Here is a 24,053-nt window from a genome sequence, read left to right on the forward strand (position 1 = left end):
TTGTGTAAACATTGAGGTGCCAGATAAGGGACAAGCATTATTACACAGATGGATATACTCAGCACAGAAAAAGTGTTTCTTGATGATACATATAAGGATAGAGCAGAGTTAACGGTTTGGGTTTTGAAGACAGACTCAGTGACTAAAGCATTCCTTGAGGCATTTGAGTGATTGGGTGTTAGGCGAAACCTCTACAAAAGTCATCTACCAGCTTCCTCCCACGGCTCAACACAGTCACGAGACTATCAAAGATCCATAGTATGCCAATAGACAATATGGTTCAATTCTTATACGTTAGTAATCTCTTTTCAGATATCAGCAATGAAATTCAACATCATTTCCAGTTTCCAGCACAGTATTTGGTTGTCTGAGGACAAAAGTCTCAAACCTGGTACCAAGCTCATGGTCCATGGGGCAGCACAGTTATCTACCCTTCTGTAAGCAAATGGAAAGTGGATCACATTTGGCAGACATCTCATGGATCTGCAAAATCCAGCAATTCCATTGGTATGGAATATTTTGTTACAAAAATATAGATCATGTTTTTTCTTAAATTGCTTTGTCAGTATTTCCTCATGTGGATTTTTTCTAAAAGGCAACATGGGATAATATTTAGTTGTATGACATTATACAAATAAAACAAAATTATTTCTTTGATTAGTTTTAGAAAGATTATCAAAAGTTTGAATTTCAAGAGCAGAGATTAATTTGATAATGACTAGATATTCACAATGTTTTGTTTCTTAATATCTTTATTTAAGATTAAGAATGAATAAGGTTGTGGCTATTATTTGTCTGAGTACACATATATACCGGGTTTGTCATGAGAGGGATAAGATTGAGGAGGTCAATAAACTCTGTTTGCAAAAGTCAATGTGTGTTCGTATCAACCTTCCCAACTGGTTTGGATTCTATCAATACATCACGGCACTGTGTAAGACACTGCACTAATTCAGGTGAAGTATGGGAAGAAACTTTGGATTTTGAAATTCACAAGGGTTTGTTGGAGTAATTATTTTACTGAATCCCATGCTGTAAGGGTAAGAAAACATATATCCCTTTCAACGCAAAACATACTGACCATGTGCAATAAAGGAGACACATACATTCTGAGAGTGGCACTCACCAGGTCAATCTTATTTCTGCAACATGTAAAGGTAAAAGAAACCCTTGCGAAGATCAACCTTCTTCAGTAAAATACAAAGATGCATACTTGCAGGCTGTGCAAGCCCAACTTCTTGGTTTCAGATAGAAATGAAGTAACCCACCATGCAAATATGTTAGGCAGCCACTTTTAACTCAAAAAAAAGTCTGCCCCTGTTTCATCAGATCACACATGGGTCAAATGTTCAGTCTGAGTTTAAGCTTAGCAATGGAAATAAACGCCACACTATCAAGTTTCAGTTCAGGTCCCTTTAAACTCATGATGAGGCACCCAGTGATGCAGAGATGGTTTCTGCAACTCAGTTACCCAAACAACGTTACATCACATGAAGCCACGTGAATGTGTGAGTGATGATTACAACCTCTGATAGTTAGTAGTAGGCTGTACCATTTCCACCTATTCTCATTTTATCCGCATGTTATATGCTCATAATTTGTTTATTCAGATGGAATGCCTACAAACATAAGCAAGACACAGGCAGACTACTGGGAACAGTGCAAGAAGTAAAAAATGTAATCCTTTGTCTGTTTCTACATTCATTCCCACTTATTTGGCACTTTGAACACAGCAGAGATACCGATTTGAGAATTCTATGACACAATGAACTCAATCTCATAAACTGCCCAATCTGACCTGCTAAAGGTAAAGAATAATGATTAGTTGGAGCACTGGATCTAGAATGTTACAAATGAAATGTTCCTTCATAGTTATCCATGTGATTTATTTCTAGTTTCACTCAGATCATCAATGGCATACTTTGGAGGAGCATCGTGTAAGGGAGACACAGCACACATGGAATTGTATGTTTCATATCCAATTTGCTTCAAAACAATTCAGAGGTGAATTTGTGTGCCAGAATTTTATTAACAGAGTTTCATATGATGCTTCAAAATGTCTACAGCATTGTTCCAGCTCTGCTTCTACATGTTAATTGTGCCTCTGTTTACTCTGAGTTCATATGCAGACTTAACCAATTAGGCATAGACCAGTTATTAAGCTCTCATAATCAAATACTAGATACTTAAATATTGAACAAGACGGAAGCAGGAAGAAAGGCAAGCCCAGAAGTAATCTTGAGAAGAAACCTACTCATGGATGGAGCATGGAAAAGGGGAATTATAGTTTAAAGGAAATAGATAGTGGGAAGCATTTCATGGAGGAAACACCATTTAGAGGACATATGGGTGTAGGAGACACAGTTAGAAGGAGATGTCTGTGGTGCAGACACAACCTGGGGGTGGTCTTAGTGAAATATGCTTATGCTGCTCCTTAGCATCTTTTATTTACAGGAGGCTGCAAATAAGACTGAGGAAGCTTACTCTTCAACAGAAGAACCTACTCTATCCCCATTTCTTACTCTGCATTCAAGGAAAAGTCATATGGGCAGCAGAAGAGAAAGGGAGAACTGAAATAAAATAAAGACATCAGAATGACTCAGCAAGTCTGGTAGACTTGTTGGAAGGTCACAGACTTGAAACATTTACTGTTCCTCTTCTTGAATGTTGTCAGACCTGCTGACCACTTCTAACTTTCTACTGTTTCCCGTCAGATTTTATTTCCAAACTTTAGCATATCCATTCATATACAAAGGGAGGAAGAAGCCAAAAACCCTCACAGGATGAGGATGGGGAAATAATAATGGGAAACCAGGAAATGGCAGTGGAATTGAATAATTACTCTGCATTAGTCGTCACAGTAAAAAACATTAATAATGCTCCAAAATTTCAAAAATCAAGGGCTATTGATCGAATAATCCAGCAAAAAGGGAGGAGTTAAATAAACAGTTATCACTGGAGAAGAAGTACGAGAGAAAGTAATGGAGCTGAAGACCAGTAAGGCCCATGGTCCTGATGGGTTACATCTGGGATATTAAAGAAAGTAACTGCAAACATAGTCAATGCATCGGGAGTAATTTTCCAAGTATCCTTAGAGTCTGGAAAAGTCCCATAAGATTGGAAAACTGTCAATGTAACATCTTCATTTAAAAAGGAGTTGAGACAAATAAAAGGTAACAATAGGCTAGTTAGCTTAATATCTGTTATTTGATGGGGCAGATACTGAAAAGTTGTTACTCCCTGGGGAACAGTCTGGGGTAGAGGGCATAATCTCAGAATAAGGGGTCACACATTTAAAACAGAGACGAGGAGTAATTTCTTCTCAGTTGCGTAGTGGATCTGTGAGCACTTTTTACCACAGCAGGCTGTTGAGGTTGGGCCATTGATCGTATTCCAGGCTGAGACATACAGATTTCTAATAAGAAAGGAAATGAAGGGTTATGGGGAAGAGATAGGAAAGTGGAGTTGAGGGATATCAGATCAGTCAGAGTCACACACGGTCAGACAGAGGCAGGCTTGCTGAGCTGAATAGCCCACGCTGCTCCTCCAGCTTATTGTCTTATGGTCTCAGTTTTTTTTCCCCTTGAATCCAAAATCTGTGCAAATAGCTGATTAAAGGTAAGATGTGACATATCTAACACCAAAAGCAGATTGTGCTGGAATACTCAGCAAGTCAGCCAGCATCTGTGAAGACAGAAATATTGTTAACATTTCCAATATATCAGTTATTATTAGAACTGGCAAAAGTCAGAGACAGTAAATTTTGAGCAAGGTAGGTGTGATACTGCTTCTATTGTTTATTTAATATTATTGTATCTCTAATTTTTCACAGTTCTGATAAAGAGTCACAGTCCTGAAATGTTAAATCTATTTCACTCCGCAGATGCTGCCATTACCTGCAGAGTATTTTCAGCCGTTTCTGTTTTAATTTCCAATTTCCAGCCTTCCACTTGTTAATTAGTGAGAAAAACCCCTAAATGGTTTTGGGCTGATACAGTTCAGTAAAAACAGCAGCTGAATTTCACAATGATATTGTCACAGGGATACTGGTATTGTTTGTCATTTAGTTTTGCTAAGTCTGAACTACATAATGATGCCCTGAACTGAGGTGTACTTACCACACATCAACAGGTACCGCAGAAGAACCCGACTATGAGCAATGCTGGCCGTCTTTGGGTTTAACATCTGTTTCACCGTCCACACAAAGATCTAATTCCCTGACTTCAATCTCCATGCAGCATCCATGGACAGAACATTCCTGGCCAATCTTTGTGTCATATATCAGTTGGTTAAGATAGCATTGTATAAAGAGCTCGCAATGTCAAATGCCCACAGTGACACTTTTTGCATTCATTAGTATCTTGTAAGATATCAGTGCCAAATGCAATGTGGAAAGACATCCTATTTCAACATTTAAACAGATATCACAAATTGAACTCTCTAGAGGCAGGCGTAAAACCTGGCAAGTCAATCACACTAATGTTCAAAACTAAGCGCTGTGCACCTTACCCGTGAGAAGATATTTTCCAGAGAGCTGGTTAAAGACTTCTTGGCCTTGTTTTTCAGAACATCAAGCTTAAATCTCCCTGTGCTTGCAGAATGCTCTGGGATCATATTATTTGGCACAGGCTTAGAAAGAGAAGAAAACAGGACAGTTTTATGGGTGAGGTGAGCATGGTTTTCAGTAGGTTCACTGAATCAGATGACCCAAACAAAGTCAGGCTGACAATTTTAAATACTGCTTCAAGCTCTGGGTCAAAATATTGGGATCTGCTTCACATCTGTGTAAAGCATGGTAGATATAAAAGGAAGATTTCACTTGCATTTACACAGCGGCCTCATCCTAGACATAATTTTGCCACCAAAATATATTTTCTAACATCAGGGCTGAATGTGAGTTCTAATCTTGCTGTGGTGTCCGGGTGACCATTTGTAAACTCTTATCAGAGACAGCCAATTGAAAAGCCTCTTTTCAGAGTATGATTGTGGGTGACACACCTCAGGATTGACCTCAGTAATATACTACCAGCTGCTTCACCATGAAGGCATTGAGATGGATGCTGCTGGAGGAGGCAGAAGAACATCAGGGTACTGCAAGAGGGGTCCCTACACCACAGGACGGTGATGAGGATCAATGAGGGTGACCTCTTTGGCTCTCAGACTCACTGGAAGACCAGTCCCAGTATGTCCAGCTACTTTCCATCAGTAAGATCCCACACTATCTATAATATAGCCCCAAGTAACCAACTAATCGCTGCTGATAGCTAACCAACTAATAGCTGCCGAGCCACAGCTGCTTCTGCTGCTCAGCAGCCTCTAGTAAGATTGTCAAGAGATGGGATCGTGTCAGCCCACAGATGGGCTTTTGGATTTCCCTTCTAGCACTCCTTTTACCCCAATGGAGAGTGTATTATGTGGCTCTATCCTATGTTTCCCAAGGTATATCAACAGACTTTGCTTAAAATTGAAGTATAGTTACTATGTCAGTTACAAATGTTCTTGAACTAATTTCCTTGATATATCTGAAATCCGATCAGATGAGTAAGCAACAACTTGATTGAACCATGTAAAGTCCCGAGAGGTCTAGATATATATCTATAACTTGGGCCCACTGTGTAAGAGTCAGTGGTCCCATATTTAAAAGGTGATTCTTCTTTTCTCTCAGAAGGTTTTGAGTCTGTGGAGCTCTGTTCCTGAAAAGGTGACGGAAGCAGTGCCCTTAAATATTTTTGACGCAGTGGCGGATCGATTCCTGTTCAGCAAAGGGGTGACAGGTGATCGGGGATATTGCTTTGAGGTTACAAATTAGATCAGCCATGACCTTATTGCATGTTGAAGCAGGCTCAAGGGGCTGAATAGCCCACTACCGTTCCTGTTTCATGTGTTCCTTTGCTGGTGAAGGCCATTAAATGATGTGAAAAGAACATTAAATTGAAAAGTAATGACACTGCATAACTTCATAGTCAAAGTGTCACACCTTTCTCTTTGCAAATGCGAATGAAGAAAGTGCTATACCATGGGGCTCTCTCCGAGGTGGGTGTGGGTCTTCTGTTTGTTCTCACATATCTGCCGCAGAATAAGAATCACCAGCTCATTCTCGTCTTGGTCATCAGCTGGCTTCATTTTCTGTCAATACAGATAATTTATTAATATTGCTAATGATAAGTGATCCAACTAATCTGCAGTTATTTCCAGTTCTGCTTAAACTGTAAAAGGTTTCTGCTATAGTTGCGCAAGATTTAAATTACTCTACAGTGACAAATATTTCGCTCTCACTGTGTATGCTATAAAAGGCATATGCACTGATGACAGTTAGTGAGCTCCAAATGGTAGTGTGAATCATAAATAATGTTTTAGTGAAGATCTGTAGTACAGCTTATGGCTGGAGTTGTTGGTTGATTCACCAAGCTGACTGGTTTTCATGCAAACATTTCATCCCCTTTCTAGGTGACATCTTCAGTGCTGTTTCAGCCTCGGTTGGAGCGCTGTTTGCCTGTTCTGTTCTTCATAGGGCATAGAATAGAATCCCTACAGTATGGAAACAGGCCCTTCGGCCCACAAGCCCACATCAACCCTTGGAGCATCCCACCAGATCCATCCCCTTATAACCCACCTAATCTACACATCCCTGAGCACTATGGGCAATTTAGCGTGACCAGTCCACCTAGCCTACAGATTTTTGGGCCGTGGAAGGAAGCCGGAGCACCCAGAGGAAACCCACACAGATACAGGGAGAATGTGCAAACTTCACACAGTCAGTCACCCGAGGGTGGAATCAAACCCAGGTCCCTGGTGCTGTGAGGCTGCAGTGCTAACCACTGAGCCACCATGCTGCGTGAATTTATATGGTCCAGTCTGCTAGGTGGGTAGTTCTGTTTCCAGTTTTACTCCGTAGTAGTACGTAGATTGGGTCTATTTTAATGTTTGTTTATGGTAGAAGTAGTTGAAAACTAGGGTTCCAGGAATTCTCATGCTTTGTTTTGCTTGTCCTGGTCCTGTTACATTGTCCCAGTTAAATTGACGTCCTACATTGTCGGAATGATTAGAAACAAGGAAGAGCTGGTCATGCCGTTTTGCTGCGAGTTGGTATTCATGTATTCTGGTGGTGAACTTCTTGTCCTATGTAGTATTTCTCACAGTTGCTGCATGGTATTTTGTATATCGCATTTGTCCTGCTCATTGTGAGCATGCGCTCATTCATCTTTGACAGTAGCTGGCAAAGTGCGGCTGTTGGTTTGCGTGCTATCATTATTCCAAGAAGTCGCAGGAGTCTTGTAGTCAGTTCTGCCATATTTCTAACATAGGGTAGTATTACCAGTGTGTTAGGGCGTACAGTGACTTCGTCGTGTTGTTTATTTGCTAGGCATCAGCGGATGAGGCTATGAGGATACCTACTGTTTGTAAAGTCTCTGTGTAGGTGTTCCTCTTCATTTTTGCACAGCTCTGGGGTTTTGCAGTGAGTTATTGCTCATTTAAACAGAGTATTGACGTAGGAGAAAAAACAAAGTTGCTGGAAAAGCTCAGCAGGTCTGGCAGCAGTTCTGAGGAAGGGTCACCGGACCTGAAATGTTAACTCCGTTTTGTCCTTCACAGATGCTGCCAGACCTGTTGAGCTTTTCCAGCAACTTTGTTTTTGCTCCTGATTTTCAGCATCGCAATTCTTTTGGTTTTGTTGTTATAAAGTATTGCCACCACTCTAATTGTGGATGCTGGGGTGGTTACTGTTGTAATTCAGGATCTGGTCTGATAGTGTAGGCTTTCTGTATACACTAGTAAGGAATTTTCCATTGTTCATTTGTTCGACCATTACATCTAGAAACGGGAGATGATTGATGTTCCCTGGTGAACTCGATCCCGGTGAATATGCTGTTAATAAGGTGGCGTGTTTCTTGTAACTTCGCTTGTTTAACGATCAAGAAATTATTATGTACGTAACTGTCTTTGCATAACTGCTTCCTCTATAAGATGGGCAATCCGATGGGTGTCCCATTAATGTGTTCATATACCTGGCCGTTGAAGACAAAGTGCGTGGTAAGGCACAGGTCTAGTAATTTCAGCATATTGTCCTGGCTCACGGTTTCACTGGAAGTGTGTGTTTGTGGATTGTCTAGTGATGCAGACAGTTCCCCTTTGCTCTTGTTTATGTCAATAGAAGTGAATAGTGGTTTGAAGTCAAAGGAGGCCATTATTTCGCATTGTCGATTGTTATGTTTCTGACTTTATTCAGGAATTCTTGGGCGGAGTGTATGGAGTGAGTCGATCCAGTTATACCCAACAGTCTACAAAAACTGCTGTGTCAATATCGGTTTACATGGTTTAAACTCACTGCAACACCCCGGAGCTGTGCGAAGACAAAGAGGAAACACCTGTACACAGTTTTTACAAACAATGCTATGCTAACAGCTTCATCCGCTGGTGCCTTGCAAATAAACAACACAACGATGACACTGTATGTCCTTACACACTAGCCGCCCTACCCTATATTAGAAATATGTCAGAACTGACTACAAGACTCCTACGACCTCTGGAGTAATTATAGCACACAAACCAACAGCCACACTTTGCCAGCTACTCTCAAAAATGAATGAGCTCATACTCACAATGAGCAGGACAAATGTGATATACAAAATACCACGTGGCAACTGCGAGAACCAATACATAGGACAGACAGGCAGGAAACTCAACACCAGGATGGATACCAACTCACAGCAAAACGGCATGACCAACTCTCCCCGTTTCTATACACTCCGACAAAGAAGGGTGTCAGTTTAACTGGGACAACGTAACAGTACTTGGGACAAGCAAACCAAAGACAAGCACGAGAATTCCTGGAAGCCTGGCTGTCAACTACTTGTACCATAAACAAATGTTGAAATAGACCCCATCTACATACCACCACAGAGCAAAACCAGAAACAGAACTACCAACCATGATAGACCCAACTATATAAATTCAGAACAGAACAGAACAATAGTGCTTCGACAGAGTCTAAATAGCAGTGAAAATGTCACCTAGAAAGGGGATAAAATGTTTGCACGAAAATCAGTCAGCTCAGCCAACAACTCCATTATCAAAAATATTCAACTTCATTTCAGCTAAGGGCCAGAGAGGTGACAGTCCTAAACTTACTAAGATCCACAGGTGGTACAGAATTGTCTCAACAGTAATAAGCATTTGCAGAAGTCATAGCATTACACAAAGCAGATCAAGTCCTATAGGCTATCCATGAGAAGGCTTTGTTCTCTCTCTTGATGCTACCTTTCACTTTTTGGTATTTGAATGTATAACCTCTCTTCTTCATCCTCTACCACTTGTTTAAGACTGTCTTAACTTTCCAGACAGCACCCCACCGTCTGGGCATCATCTCAGCGCAATGTTAGGACAATTTCCAAATATGTTGGGATTGAGGATAGTCTGTTCATTTCTCAGACTGATGGAAAGACAAGCCCTTGAGGAGGGAGAGGCAGCCTACTTCTAGCATTGGTAGAAGGATATCCCTTGTGGTGAACAGCAATACACCACTCAATCCAAGGTGCCAATCTGAACTACAGCCAATTATGGGGAATGATAAATTAACTGACTGCAGAGTAACCAATGTAAAGTGAAATCTGAAATAAAGTGTGAAATAATATCCTTTTGGTTGTTGTCTTTGGTATATAAGTAGACCCATGTTCTTTACATTGTTGCTTTAGAGTCTTTGTCCTCTCACAAGAAGCAAAGCTGAGTTGGGTGTTTTATCCATATGTGGGCCCAGTATACAATTCTTCACTAATAATCTTACTGGCAGTAAAATATGGGATTACAGCTCGTAAAGAAGAAAGCAAGTATCTATAATGAGAACGTATATATATTAAGAAAAATCATTTCCAAGTCTTCAGTAGATCTTCACAAGCAAAACCCTTTAAAACTGAGATAATGTAATCACAAATATTATCACAATTTAGATTACAGTCACAAATTAATAATCAAATCAGAAATTTCAGTCCAATCGCTTGTTAAGAATTTAAATAATTTAACATATAAATAATCTGTAATCCACAGTTACCAAGACAACCTCCTTTAAGCAATGTATAATTTTAACACGCTCTTTCTGACAGTCTCTTATTTTTACCTGAACACGCTCAAAAATATCAGCTTGTTCATTGTCACTCAAAAGAGAAACATGCCTCTGTATGGCAAGCTTGGCTCTTGGTGGGTACAGACCTAAAAAAAAATCAGATATCTGCTGATTATTGCATCTCTTAATTGCTGTATTTGCTTAAATAATTGACAATTCTTTCTCCTTTTTCTCAGACTAACCTCAAGCAATTGCTTTTTATCAACAGTCATATAAAAGTATCAAAGCTATCATGCAACATCTGTCCCTGTTACAGATACTGAGGTATAACCTGGTATTGCAGTGCAGTGTGTACGAGATACACTGCAACAACTTGCTAAGGCTTGTGTCATAGCATTTCCCACTCTCGTGGCCTTCAATATTTAAGAAGGCAAGACCAACTTCTTTCTGGAAAGAGCTTTCCGTCAAGCTCCCCTTAAGATGCATGCGATCCTGACAATGTGACATATCTCCCTTCATTCACAACGCAGGATCAAAATTCCGGAATTCACCAACTAACAGCAGTCTGGGATCGATCACCGTTTGGACTGTCGTGGTTCAGGAACACAGCTTCCCATCACCTTCTCAATGAACGTGAGTTAAACTCACTGCAACATCCCGGAGCTGTGCAAAAATGAAGAGGAACACCTATACAGAGTCTTTACAAACAATGCTGTCCGAACAGCTTCATCCACTGATACATTGCAAATAAACAACACAACGATGCCACTGTATGTCCTAACACACTGGCCACCCTACCCTATATTAGAAATATGTCAGAACTGACTACAAGACTCCTACGACCTCTTGGAATAATTATAGCACGCAAACCAACAGCCACACTTTGCCAGCTACTCTCAAAGATGAATGACTCCATACTCACAATAAGCAGGACAAATGTGATATACAAAATACCATGTGGCAACTGCGAGAACCAATGCATAGGACAGAGAGGCAGGAAACTCACCACCAGGATGAATGCCAACTCGCAGCAGAACAGCATGACCAACTCTCCCCCGTTTCTATACAATCCAACAAAGCAGGGCATCAGTTTAACTGGGACGTACAGGCCATTCGGCCACTAAGCCTGAGCTGATTCTGAATCCTTATTAAACCTGCTTCCTATTGCCCATATACTGGTTCTGTCCCTCTGTTCACCTCCTGCTTATACGTCTATCAAGATATACCTTAAACGTTGCTAACATGCCTGCTTCCAATACCTCCGCTGGCAATGCGTTCCAGGCACCCAGCACACAAACTCACCTGCACCTATTCATGGGCAACGTGGGACAGACAACACTTGCAATTTCCAGCAACGTCTTCATCGCAGAAATCAAACATTTTTCTTTTAAATCACTGACACACTTCTGTGCACTTACAGGCAGTGTAGAATAAGTCCTGATTTATAGCTGAGATTTTCAGGAACAGAGCTACAACTTTAAGTGAAACTATTTTAACAACCAAATTTTCCAATCAAAACACATGCCAAGTCTATAATTAGTTTGAGGAGGATCCTGCTCATCGGAAAACTAAAACTCTGAAACATTATAGCCTGAATATTGCTAAAATCGTACGCTGGTAAAGTAAATAAGTTGCAAAATAAAACTTCTGTAAAAAATATTTTAAAAATGGTTCCTTCTGCTCAATGCCAATGATGCTTCCTGAACGTTACACTCGTGATCCTCCCGATTGGGACAGATCCTTTCCCTTCCTGCACAGTGGTAGTAGACCTTAGCCACTCTCCATTTCCTTCACTTGAACCCATGCTCCCTCTCAAGATTCTGTTTCAATGCTAGAGATCTAGGCGCAGAAGTGCTGAGTATTTTTCAAAATCTTCCACTCACCACTCTCCTCTCCTGACCCCTCACTAAGAATAGGGGCTCTGGAGACGGGCAGTGTCAGTGAAAGGCAGCAAGAGTAGCATCGACAATTTTATATAACGCCTGGATCTCGGCATTTTTGCACCTTCAGTACCTGGGCTTATGCAACTCCTTTAGATAGGGGTCTTGAATGGAAACACCGGTTCAAGGCAGGGAAGGAGTGAAGTGTACAGTGCAAGGATGGATCAGGGAGGAGGACAGGCCACAGGTCGGACAGTGTTGGAAGAAGAGAAGCTCAAATCAGCGGGTTAAAGAGCAGGAGAAACTGGGCCAAAATGACAGAAATCAGGCCACAGGAAATGATAATAAAATGAATCTCAAGTGCTCAATGAGATGACAGATGCTGTTAACTTATGACATTAAAACAAAACAATATTAAACAGGCATTTACCTCTAAAAATGAAAATTTTACCTTATTAGAACAGAAGTGGATCCTGAAATCAATTGCACATTTCATGCCATTTTCATTTTGCAGACATTCAGAAAATGAAGCATAACAAGAACGTTGGAATAATTTGTTTCCAATGCTCTACACTTGCCTTTAGCAATCATTTCATAACCTGCATTTTAAAACTTCCTGAGCAGTATCAACTTTCTGCCCTGGTTTTCTCCCCTCCTCTGGTGAAGACTCATTTTAAACTGACTCAGGATGAGTAGAGGGAATTCAGGTCCCTTGAGTCTAATCTATTAGATCAAGGCTGATCTGCATGCTGACTCCATTTACCCATCCTTGAGCTATACCCCTCATATATTTACTGAACAAAAACCTAAACTGAAGCATTCTACCAGGTCTACATAATTGTAACATAAATTCTATTTGGACAAAGCCAAATGATCCATGAGACTTTTAAATTACTTGTTGCACTTATCCATTTGTATTTTGTGATTTCTGTACTTGAACTTTATTATTAGACAACATTGCAATCCATCTTTCTCAGGATGAAAGTGTACAGTCTCTCATATCCCAACGTTGCTGCAATTTTACCTACTTCACTTTGTCCATGAGCTACCGTTTGCAAATTTTCTAGTCCCATTTATTTTAGTAATTATGCCACTAACATACAGCCATCAATCAATCATTTTGAGTTAAACCACCATGCTGGCTTTTATTTTTAGCTTAAGAATCCAGGCATAAAGGCCATTTTTGCCACAACACTATGTGAAAATGGTGGAATAACCCAAAAAAAATCACAAGTCACGCCCCAGCAAACAGGTACTTTTCATTTTCACTGGGGTAGGAATGGGAGATGTTCAGGTTTTGCATACAACACAGTTCATGGAGCTAGTTGGCCACTTAAATCAGCAGTTGACACCACTCAGTTCCAATTTTGATAGCCCAGGGTGAGGAACTCAAAGGGTACAAATAATCACAGGTTTGTTATTTGTGCATTTCTTTGGATAGCTAGGATACTCCTTTGGATGTAGTCCAAGAACACCTTCAAGAGAGGTCTAGTAACCTCTGGCAGAGATAAAATGCCCCACAGATTCATCGAAAATAAATGCGAATGTACGTGAAAAGAAACTCATTAGTTGTCAAGCTGATTCAAATGGTCAACAGACTGGACAGAATCAACTGTCAAAGGAAGCTGTCAACGCTGTAAAAATCCAGCCCTTCAATTCTTTGCAAAAATGTCTTTAGTGTTAAGAAAAAAATAATCATTGCTTGCTGTTTTATCCTGTTTGTTAAAATGAGCCTGATGTCTTCCTTTCACTGGACGAATACTGTAGGATAATTTTTTAAAATCTTGAAATTTTGGTTTATCCAAAAATAATGAGTTTACATGCTGGCTTTCATATTTTTTAGAATTTAAAGAGCTTGTCAGTTAATTAGCTGTTCATTAACAGGGGATCGAGTTTAAGAGCCACAAGGTTATGCTGCAGCTCTACAAAACCCTGGTGAGACCACACTTGGAATATTGTGTCCAGTTCTGGTCGCCCTGTTATAGTAAAGATGTGGAAGCTTTGGAGAGGGTGCAAAGGAGGTTTACCAGGATGCTGCCTGGACTGGAGGGCTTGTCTTACAAGGAGAGGTTGACTGACCTCGGACTTTTCTCTCTGGAGAGAAGGAGGAAGAGAGGTGACCTGATCGAGGTGTACAAGGTAATGAGAGGCATGGATAGGGTCGATAGCCAGAGACTTTTCCCTAGCGCAGGACTGACTGCCACGAGGGGTCATAGTTTTAAGGAGTTAGGAGGAAGGTATAGAGGAGACGTCAGAGGGAGGTTCTTCACCCAGAAAGTTGTGAGCGCATGGAATACTTTGCCAGTGGTAGTCGTGGAAGCGGAGTCATTAGTGACATTTAAGCAACTGCTGGGCATGGGCATGGATGGCAGTGAATTGAGGGGAGTGTAGGTTAGGTTATTTTATTTTTGGATTAGGATAATTCCACGGCACAACACCATGGGCCGAAGGGCCTGTACTGTGCTGTACTTTTCTATGTTCTATGTTTTACATTTTAGGTGTTATTGTATCTTCTAAATCTTTTATTCTTTCACAGGAAGTGGTATTTCTTGCTAGGCCAGAAATTGTTACCCATCCCTAACAAGCAACCCATCCATTATCAAGGTAAGGTGGCTGCCACTTCACAGCTTGACAGATACATGCAGTTGTAGATTCACTGAACTGGGCCAATGAATTCCAATTTTTGCTGTTATAAGGGTTTAGCCATTTGAAGGAAAGGCCTGCTTTTGCAAAGCATTATTTGGTTGAAGGATTGTAAACATAAATGGGTTTTTAAATGAATGAGAGAGTTTATCTTCAATGTAATGAATTCTGTGATGGGCACTTATTCCTTCTGTAGATCGGTCCTCCAGTTTGCCCAATACCAGGTAAGTTGGCACGAGAGGTTGAAGGGCAAAAACTGGGGGGGAATGGACTGGCATGAGTTGGTACAAAAGTGCTACAGGATCTATAAAGGGCCATCAGGGTGTGTATAGGGACATAAATGGCCTGGACATTATAAGAAATTATGGAGGCATGTAGTGGCAAGTGTGGGGGTGAGAAAGGTGTTTTGTTTTTTTTTCAGAAAAACTTTGGACACAAGGCTGAAGCACTGAGGCAGACCTCCCGCCTAGCTTGCCTCCACATGCACATGGGATTGCCTGTTTCAAACTGTGATCTAATCTGACCCCTGGGTCACGAATCTGTTGTCTGGGAACCCACTTTTACAGATGGGGTTTGTGGTGCTGAGAATCCTCTTGACTCTGCATCTCCAACTTGCAGACAAAATCCAGGCCTAAGTGTTGCATGGTCTGTTTAAAGACGTCAAGCGGGAAAAGTGTTCATCCCTGGTAAACTCTGAGGTGTTTGCTGTTGCATGCACAGGAACAGAGACCTGGCTGATTTCCAGACATTCTTAGTTTAAGATTAACAAGACATCACCAGTGTCCCAGCACCAGATCAAGTCCATTAATCAACACACAATCTTTTGATCTGCAAGGTCCAAATTAATGTACAGTGCCTTTATCCAAAGCATCAAATGTCCATTTTTTTTAATAGTGTCTATTAAAAAAACCTTTAAAAATTAACTATTAAATTTTGGTTTATCCAAGTTTAGATGCTGTCTTTCACCTTCTTTAATGTTTTAAAAAGCTTCTCAGTCAATGAGCTTTACATTTTAAGTGTTATTATATCTTTTAATTTTTACATTCTTTCATGAAATATAGAATTTGTTGTCCATCCATAATCACCCTTGAATTGGGGGGTGTGCAAGGCCTTTTCAGAGTCAACACTGAGGTGGGCCTGTAGTCACATGTAGGTTAGAGGAGAAAAGGATGGCAGCTTACCCTCCATAAACTAATAAACTAGACTAATAAACCAGATGGGCTTTTACAACAATCAAAGAGAGATTTATGGCCACCATTGCTGAGACAACATTTATATTCCAGATTTATTGGCTGAATTTAAACATCACTGTGATATTGGACCAGGCCTCACTACACTACAATCCCTCCCTTCAGCCACTTTGTGGCCAGTAAGTTCGAACAATTGACAATCCATGTAAAATCATCATTTTTTGACATTGACTGAGGGAAGAAAGTTGTTCGGGACACTGGGATGACAGCCTTATGTATTTAAGACCAGTGTCACCGGATCTACATATCCAGTGGAGCAAAGCAACTGAGATTCAGTTCCATATCTCTCTGGAATAATGGCACCAGGGACAATTTATTTCTGCCTCGACGCATTATGTCCACAAGCTGGCCATGACCTTCCAGGCTGGGAACATTCTAAGTAAGTTGGTAGATCCAGGCTGGGAATTTATAGCAATGTTGGGAAGTTCACCCCTGGATTGTGAGGTGGGGAAGCAGAATGGAACATTAGCACTGCAAGGTTCAGCCAACAGCAGAGGAGGAGCACTGGGCTGCTTCTATGGCAGATGAAGAAGTATACATATATTTCCAAAAGGATTTGAAAAGATTCTGCTGGGCAAGTATGATATATCCCTTGGTGATCCATTGTGCATGGGCAGTGGAGGGAGGAGACCAAATTATAATTTAAACCCCACATTCGGATTTTCCTGATATTGCACAGTATCAAGGCATTCATGAAGGAAAATGCAACATATATTCCATTTTCTTCCCATAACAAGATTCAACCCCTCAGTACTTTTTGACCACTGTCTCTTCTCCAGGGAAAGTCAGAAGTGACAGTGGCCAACAGAGATACAGAATAGTTTCCCTAGCTGACTTCCCTCCTCCATTTTGGAATGGACTGAAAATTAGAAGCGACAAGTGGAGAACCTCATCCATTATGGGTTAGAAATAAGGAGAATATTCCATCATTACCTTCAGAATCCACCTGCAGAAGGCTTGGGCTTTATGTTTATTTACCTTCAATCCGTTCACAGAGTTTATGCAAGTAATGCATGGGGCATGCCTCACACAGTTTGATCTGAGTCTTGGCATTCTGGAGGGCAGCAGCTGTACTAAAGGCCTGCTTCAAGGTCAGCATGACCTCATCCACCTGTCAAAGGGCACAATTCAAATGAGTCACTAAATGTAACTTTCTACTGTTTGGGCACAGCAAATACCATGCAACATTTAAAAGTCATGTGTTTTACTAAACCAACAGTTTGCTTTTATTATGTGGCAGCTTTAACATAGTAAAATGTCCCATAATGTTTCACCAGAGCTGTACCAAATGAAAGTTGGCTCTGTGCTGACTTCCAAAAAGTCTGCAGAAGTGGCTTCCGAGCAAAGTCGAAGTGCGTTAAATAAAAGGGACAATAGCAACATGTATTGAATGGCAGGAAACAAAGGCAGTGAACAGTGATAATGGGAACTGCAGATGCTGGAGAATCCAAGATAATAAAATGTGAGGCTGGGTGAACACAGCAGGTCAAGCAGCATCTCAGGAGCACAAAAGCTGATAATGGCAACTGCAGATGCTGGAGAATCCAAGATAATAAAATGTGAAGCTGGATGAACACAACAGGCCAAGCAGCATCTCAGGAGCACAAAAGCTGACGTTTCGGGCCTAGACCATTCATCAGATGAAGGGTCAAGGCCCAAAATGTCAGCTTTTGTGCTCCTGAGATGCTGCTTGGCCTGCTGTGTTCATCCAGCTCCACACTTTGTTATCTAAGACAGTGAACAGTTATTTTTCATAATTGGAGAAATGTTTACAGTGGAGTGCCTCAGGGAGACCTGCTCTCTTTGATGATACATTAATGACCCACTGGGCACAACTTCAATACATGTGAATGACATGAAACTGGGAAGTAATTAAACATGAGAAGGACCGTGAAGAGATAGCGTAGAACCTCGAAAGGCTAGCGACAGTCGGAGGAATGGATGGCACAGGAAATTTATTGTGGGGAAATATAAAATGATACATTTTACATATAATAAGGGTAAAGCTGTAAAGTGGGTTCTAGAGAAGAGGGAACTGGATCTTTGTATGCACATAACAGTAAAAGTTGGCACAAGCAGTTAAAACAGCAGTTAGTACAGGATTTGATGTTCTCAGCTTTATCAAGAGAGTCACAGAATACAACATCAAAAAAGCTATATTCAACTTATATTAAAAGCCTGTTTCAGTCTCAAATGCAATATTGCATCCAATCCTTGGCATCACACTTTAGGTAGGATGGAAGATTATTAGGGAAGGTGCAAAAAAACACACATGAAGCTGGTTTCACAAATGACAAATCCCAGAAAGATGGAGAAGATGGATCTGGTGTCCTTGGACAAGAGAGGGCTGGAAGGAGACTGGGTATAGGTATTCAAAATCATGAGGTGCCAGGACAAAATAGACAGGGGAAACTGTTCCTTTTGATTGAAGAATCAAAATGGCATAAATTGAAGATATCTGAAAGAAGAAACAGTGGCATTACAAAGAAAATTCTTTTCATACGGTGATTGATTCAGATTTGGAATACACAGCCTGAGAGTCAGGTGGAGGCAGGTCAGGTGAGGCTTTTTAAAGGGACTTGGATCATTATCTAAAAAGGAAAAGAATCATAACTATAGGGCAAAGACAGTGAAGGGGAACTAACTGAATTGCTCTTTCAGAGAGCCAACACAGACACAAATGGACTAAACGGATTCCTTTCATGCGGTAGTTATTTTATGATTCTTTGACTCTGCAAGGAGATGAGGTCAGATGACCAAAAGCTTGTTTGAAAAGACTGACATGAAGACCGCCATAAAAGCGAAGGGAGATATAGAAAGGTGGACAGGTTTTGGGAGGGGTACAAGGGCCTGGGCAGTAAAACAACAGCCACAAATGGACGAGCAGTTAATCTGCTGGATACCAAGAATTGGAGAAGCATTGATATACCAGAGAGTTGTTGGTTTACAGGAGTTTACACAGATTGTGAGGAGCAAGTTTCTGGGACAATTTACAAACAAGGATGAGAATTTTCAAATCAAGGTGTTGCCAATCAAGTAAAGAGCAAACGCATAATGGGTGATTTTTAAAAATTTTATACATAGACGGGATGTTGGCTTCACCAGTTGCGCCACCATTTATTGCCCATGCCTAATTTCCTTTGAGATGGTAGTGGTGAGCTGCCTTCTTCAACCACTGCAGTCCATTTGGTACAGGTATTCCCACAATGCTGTTCGGAAAAGAATTCCAGGATTTAATCTAGCAACACTAAAAAAATGGCGATACATTTCCAAGTCAGTATGGTGAGTGGCTTGGTGGTTGTCACAACCTGTTCCTGTACGGGTATTTCTGCTAAAACACATGTTTCGTTAATGCAAACTGGCTATGATGCAATTGATGAATGGTAGACGCTGTTTGGATGATGCAAACTTTCTATTGTACCGTATAGCAATTTTCTGTAGCGATTTCCTTAGAATGCGATTTTCTATAGCGCGAGGTCACATAAAACGCAACTATTGTGTTATAGCAGAAATACCTGTATCTATTTTCCTCGTCCTTCTAATTTGGAAGTGGTCATGGGTGCGGAATGTGCTGTCGAAAGAGCCTTGGTGAATTTCTGCAGTGTACCTTGTAGATCGGCCACATTGCTACTGAGCATTGGTGATGGTGAAGTGAACGTTATGGATGTGGTGCCAAACAAACAGGCTGCTTTCTCTTGCTGACATCTAGTTTCTTGAGTGCTGTTGGAGCCGTTATCATCCAGGCAAGTGGGGAATATTCCATCACAGTCCTGGCATGTGCTTTTAGGTGGCGGGCAAGCTTTGGGGTGGATGGGACAGGGGTGGTGTGGAGCTGTGTTAGCTGCATAGGAATTCTAGCCTCTGACTTACTGTTGTAACTACTGTATTTATATGGTCAGTCCAGTTCAGTTTCTGGTCAATGGTGGCTCCCAGGATGTGGCTAATGTTGGGTTCAATGACGGTGATGCTATTGAATGTCAAGAGACAATGGGCAAATTCTTTCTTGTTGGAGATTGTTATTGCCTAGCACTTGTGTCACTTGCCACTTGTCAGCTAAAGCCTGAATATTGTCCAGGACTTGCTGCATTTGGAGATGAGCTACCTCAGTATCTGAGAAGTTATGAATGGTACTGCAGATTGTGCAGTCATCGGCTAACATCCCCACTGCTAACCTTATGATGGACGGCAGGTCAATGATGAAACAAACAAATGCAGAAATTGCTAGATTAACTCAGCAGGTCTAGCAACATCTGTGGACAGAAAGCAGAGTTCACATTTTGAGTCCTGTGATCCTTCCTCAGAACCAATAATGGATGAATAGTCTCTGTTGAAGCAGCTGAAAATTGGTCAGCCTCAGATACTACCCTGAAAAACTCTTTCACTGAGATCCTGGACCTGAGATGACTGATCTCCAACAATAACAACTACCTTCCTTTTTGTCAGATATGACTTCAACCAGCAGAGAGTTTTCCCAGATAATAAACTGTGAGGCTGGATGAACACAGCAGGCCCAGCAGCATCTCAGGAGCACAAAAGCTGACGTTTCGGGCCTTAGACCCTTCATCAGAGAGGGGGATGGGGAGAGGGAGCTGGAATAAATAGGGAGAGAGGGGGAGGCGGACCGAAGATGGAGAGAAAAGAAGATAGGTAGAGAGGAGGTTCCTCCGCTTGGTTTGCAATAAACAACTGCACCTCCCAGTCGCAAACCATTTCCACTCCCCCCCCAATTCTTTAGATGACATGTCCATCATGGGCCTCCTGCAGTGCCACAATGATGCCACCTGAAGGTTGCAGGAACAGCAACTCATATTCCGCCTGGGAACCCTGCAGCCTAATGGTATCAATGTGGACTTCACCAGCTTCAAAATCTCCCCTTCCCCCACCACATCCCAAAACCAGCCCAGTTCGTCCCCTCCCCCCCACTGCACCACACAACCAGCCCAGCTCTTCCCCTCCACCCACTGCATCCCAAAACCAGTCCAACCTGTCTCTGCCTCCCTAACCTGTTCTTCCTCTCACCCATCCCTTCCTCCCACCCCAAGCCGCACTTCCATCTCCTACCTACTATCCTCATCCCACCTCCTTGACCTGTCCGTCTTCCCTGGACTGACCTATCCCCTCCCCACCTCCCCACCGATACTCTCCTCTCCACCTATCTTCTTTTCTCTCCATCTTCGGTCCACCTCCCCCTCTCTCCCTATTTATTCCAGAACCCTCACCTCATCCCCCTCTCTGATGAAGGGTCTAGGCCCGAAACGTCAGCTTTTGTGCTCCTGAGATGCTGCTGGGCCTGCTGTGTTCATCCAGCCTCACATTTTATTATCTTGGATTTTCCAGCATCTGCAGTTCCCATTATCACTCAGAGAGTTTTCCCACATGCTTTAATTTTGCTAGGGCTCCTTGGTATCTCTCTGTCAAATTCAGCCCACCTTTACAGGTCACCTCTTTTGTCCATGTTTGAATGAGATTTGGTGTGAGTTAAGTCATGAGCAGTGGAGTTTTGATGACCATGTGAAACATCAGCCAATAGAACAGAACATACAACCCTTTAGTATTTTGATACGTTTTAATCAAGGGTAGTGGACATAGACCTGATCAATGATTTCAGAAGGACTGTGGATAGACACTCAAGGGAAATAAACATGCAGAGTTATTGGAAAATCCAATAAACTAGGTTGATCTACAGAGAGCTGGCTCTGTCTTAATGGGTCAAATGGTCATTTTTGTGCTATCACGAATCTATGCCTCTAATTAAAGGTAGTGGATAACGGTGTTGGTTCTGAAACCAAATGGATGTCTGTTGACTGGGAATAGCATTTAAAAAGCACTTAAATAACTAACTCCAATGGTAGCTGGAACAATGTCAGTGTGTATGTTAACTTCATTTTTTTCACACAGTCCTACCTTTCAGCTATCAGCCAGCAGGATTTTATCAATATTCACGAAATATTCATCAAAACAGGGAAGAAAACGTGCTTAAATGAAGCATGCTTATTTGTGACGTATTAAAAACAATGAGGATGTTGAACACTAATGACTTTGGAAAGGTTTCATTAGTTTCAGAGATCATTTGTCACTTGGCAACCATTTCTGCAAATAAGCAGTTTATTAAACTGAGCCATTAACTTGCAGTACTTCACAATGGCAGTCACCATCATATGAAGAAATTGCCCAGTGACAATACAGTGACAGGACTATGGTGAGAAACAATAGTCCAACAAGAGTTAGGCAAAAGTATCAAGAAGGTTGAGGGAAGAACAGACATGGAGATCCTGTGCCTGAAAACTGTACTAATTCTGATATTGTCAATACAGAGTGGAGCTGGAGCAAAATCAGTGTCGCGTTTCCTGTTCCTTCGATGCTGACTGACCCGCTGTGCGTTCCTCCAGCTCCACACTGCATTGATTCTGACTGCAACATCTGCAGTTCTTGCTATCTCCCAATTCTGACAGACATCTGTCTTACTACTAATATGTCTTTTAGGACATATTTTTATTCGATTACTTCTTTTTTAAATTTGGGAAAATGCTAAACATGGAAGGAACTTTGATTTAGTTATCATTGTAAATTGGGCATCTGTGAAATATTTATTTCTGGTTGAATATCAGACAGACCATAAGGCTATAAATGTAGGAGCAGTTAAAGTACGCCACTGGGCCCATCAAGTTTGCTCTGTCATTCATTGATATCACAGCTGATCTAATAATCCTCAAATCCACTATCCTGCCTTTTCCTTACAACCTTCAATTCCGCTACCAATTAAAAATTTTTTCTCTCAAAATATGTACTCAAATATCAGGGGTTGGTTTAGCTCAGTTGGCTGGATGGTTGGTTTGTAAAGCAGCGTGATGCTAATAGAGTGGTTCAATTCCTGCATAAAGGACTCATCTTCTCAACCTCACCTGAGATGTGCTGGGCCTCAGGGGAAATCACCAACAATCGTCTCTCTGTAATGATCAGCCCTATGGTCCGGTAGGACTGCTGTAACTTGACTGACTTAAATGTCTCCATGAATTGACTTAACTGAACCAGCATCAACAGCCCTTTGCAGAAAAGAATTCCACAGATTCATTAACCTCCAAGAGAAGAAGCTACTCCTCATCATTTTTAAATGGATGACATCTTATTCTGACATTATGCCTTCAGGTCCTAGATTCCAAACAACCTTTCTATATTTATTCTGTCAAGCCTCCCTCATTTCATCAACGTCTCCTCTCCTCTCATTCTTCTGAACACCAAAGAATACAAGCCCAACCTATTCAACCTCTCCTTATGAGAAAATCTTTCCAGCCCCAGAACCAACCTAGTCGACGTTCTCTGCACTGCCTCCAATGACAATCATATCATGCCTTAGACAAGGGCCCAAACTATTCGCAGTGCAGAGTAAAAAATCCAATAAAGATTTCAGGAGAAAGTGATCAGAATGGGAATCTTGCCACGACAGGGAGCAGCAGTAAAAACTGATAGCATAAAAGCGAAATTAGTTTATTACTTGAGGGAACAAGGAATCAAAAGATTTGCAGTCAGGTTGGCTGAAGTAAAATGAGACAAGAGTCTTGAGCAGGACAAACACCAGCATAGAATTAGTGTGTCAAATGGCCTGTTTCAGCGCTGTAAATTCAATGTCATAGACTTTGTGAACATACTGATTCATTATTGCTATTTGCATTCTGAATACAAGTATGTATCAAGTGGTGCTGCTCACAGCTGGAACCTATAGTGTGGTTTCCGATTTTTACTGCCGTCACGGTGTAGATTAAACCCAACTGTAGGTCATCTATCACCAAACTAAAGTAAGCATTAAAGGAAAAATATAAATCACATGACTCAGTAAAACAGGTTCCTCCTTATTGTAACAGAAAGATACAAACTAAACAGTAATGTTTGTTCAACTATCTACTAATCATTTCACAAGATTATTTTAATCAGCAACATAATTCTCACCTCCCTTAATGTGCTACATAGTTTGCTGAAAGTGCAAGTACTTAATTTCTTTATTCTTCTTAACCTCTTCTTAACCAATTTTCTCTTTGCTTTCTGTTGCTCTGTTCTGTACTATGGGCAGATTGATGCTTGCTAAAATTCGTACTTTCTTCCAGCATCCCAACCCCAGCACGTCATAGTAAAAAGGCAGTTTCCAGAGGTAGACTTTGACTCCTATCATCTGCAGTTTCAGCATGAGTAAGCATCAAGTAGGATGGTGCATCATGTGAGTACTGTAGG

General features: G+C 41.3%; 1 protein-coding gene across 2 annotated transcripts in view; it reads right to left on the bottom strand.

Annotated features, from left to right (window-relative positions):
- The window catches only part of tbc1d4 (TBC1 domain family, member 4), a 264,316-nt gene that overhangs the window by 89,540 nt on the left and 150,723 nt on the right, over positions 1–24,053 (bottom strand). For both annotated transcript variants that reach the window (XM_048532383.2, XM_048532382.2), the window contains exons 5-8: positions 16,809–16,941; positions 10,112–10,203; positions 6,016–6,126; positions 4,510–4,629 (exon numbers count right to left, since the gene is read on the bottom strand). In XM_048532383.2, the coding sequence (XP_048388340.1) occupies positions 4,510–4,629; positions 6,016–6,126; positions 10,112–10,203; positions 16,809–16,941 (456 nt within the window). The remainder of the gene's footprint in view (positions 1–4,509; positions 4,630–6,015; positions 6,127–10,111; positions 10,204–16,808; positions 16,942–24,053) is intronic.

The sequence above is a fragment of the Stegostoma tigrinum genome, chromosome 6 (assembly GCF_030684315.1).
Source record: "Stegostoma tigrinum isolate sSteTig4 chromosome 6, sSteTig4.hap1, whole genome shotgun sequence".
Taxonomy (NCBI): Eukaryota; Metazoa; Chordata; class Chondrichthyes; order Orectolobiformes; family Stegostomatidae; genus Stegostoma; species Stegostoma tigrinum.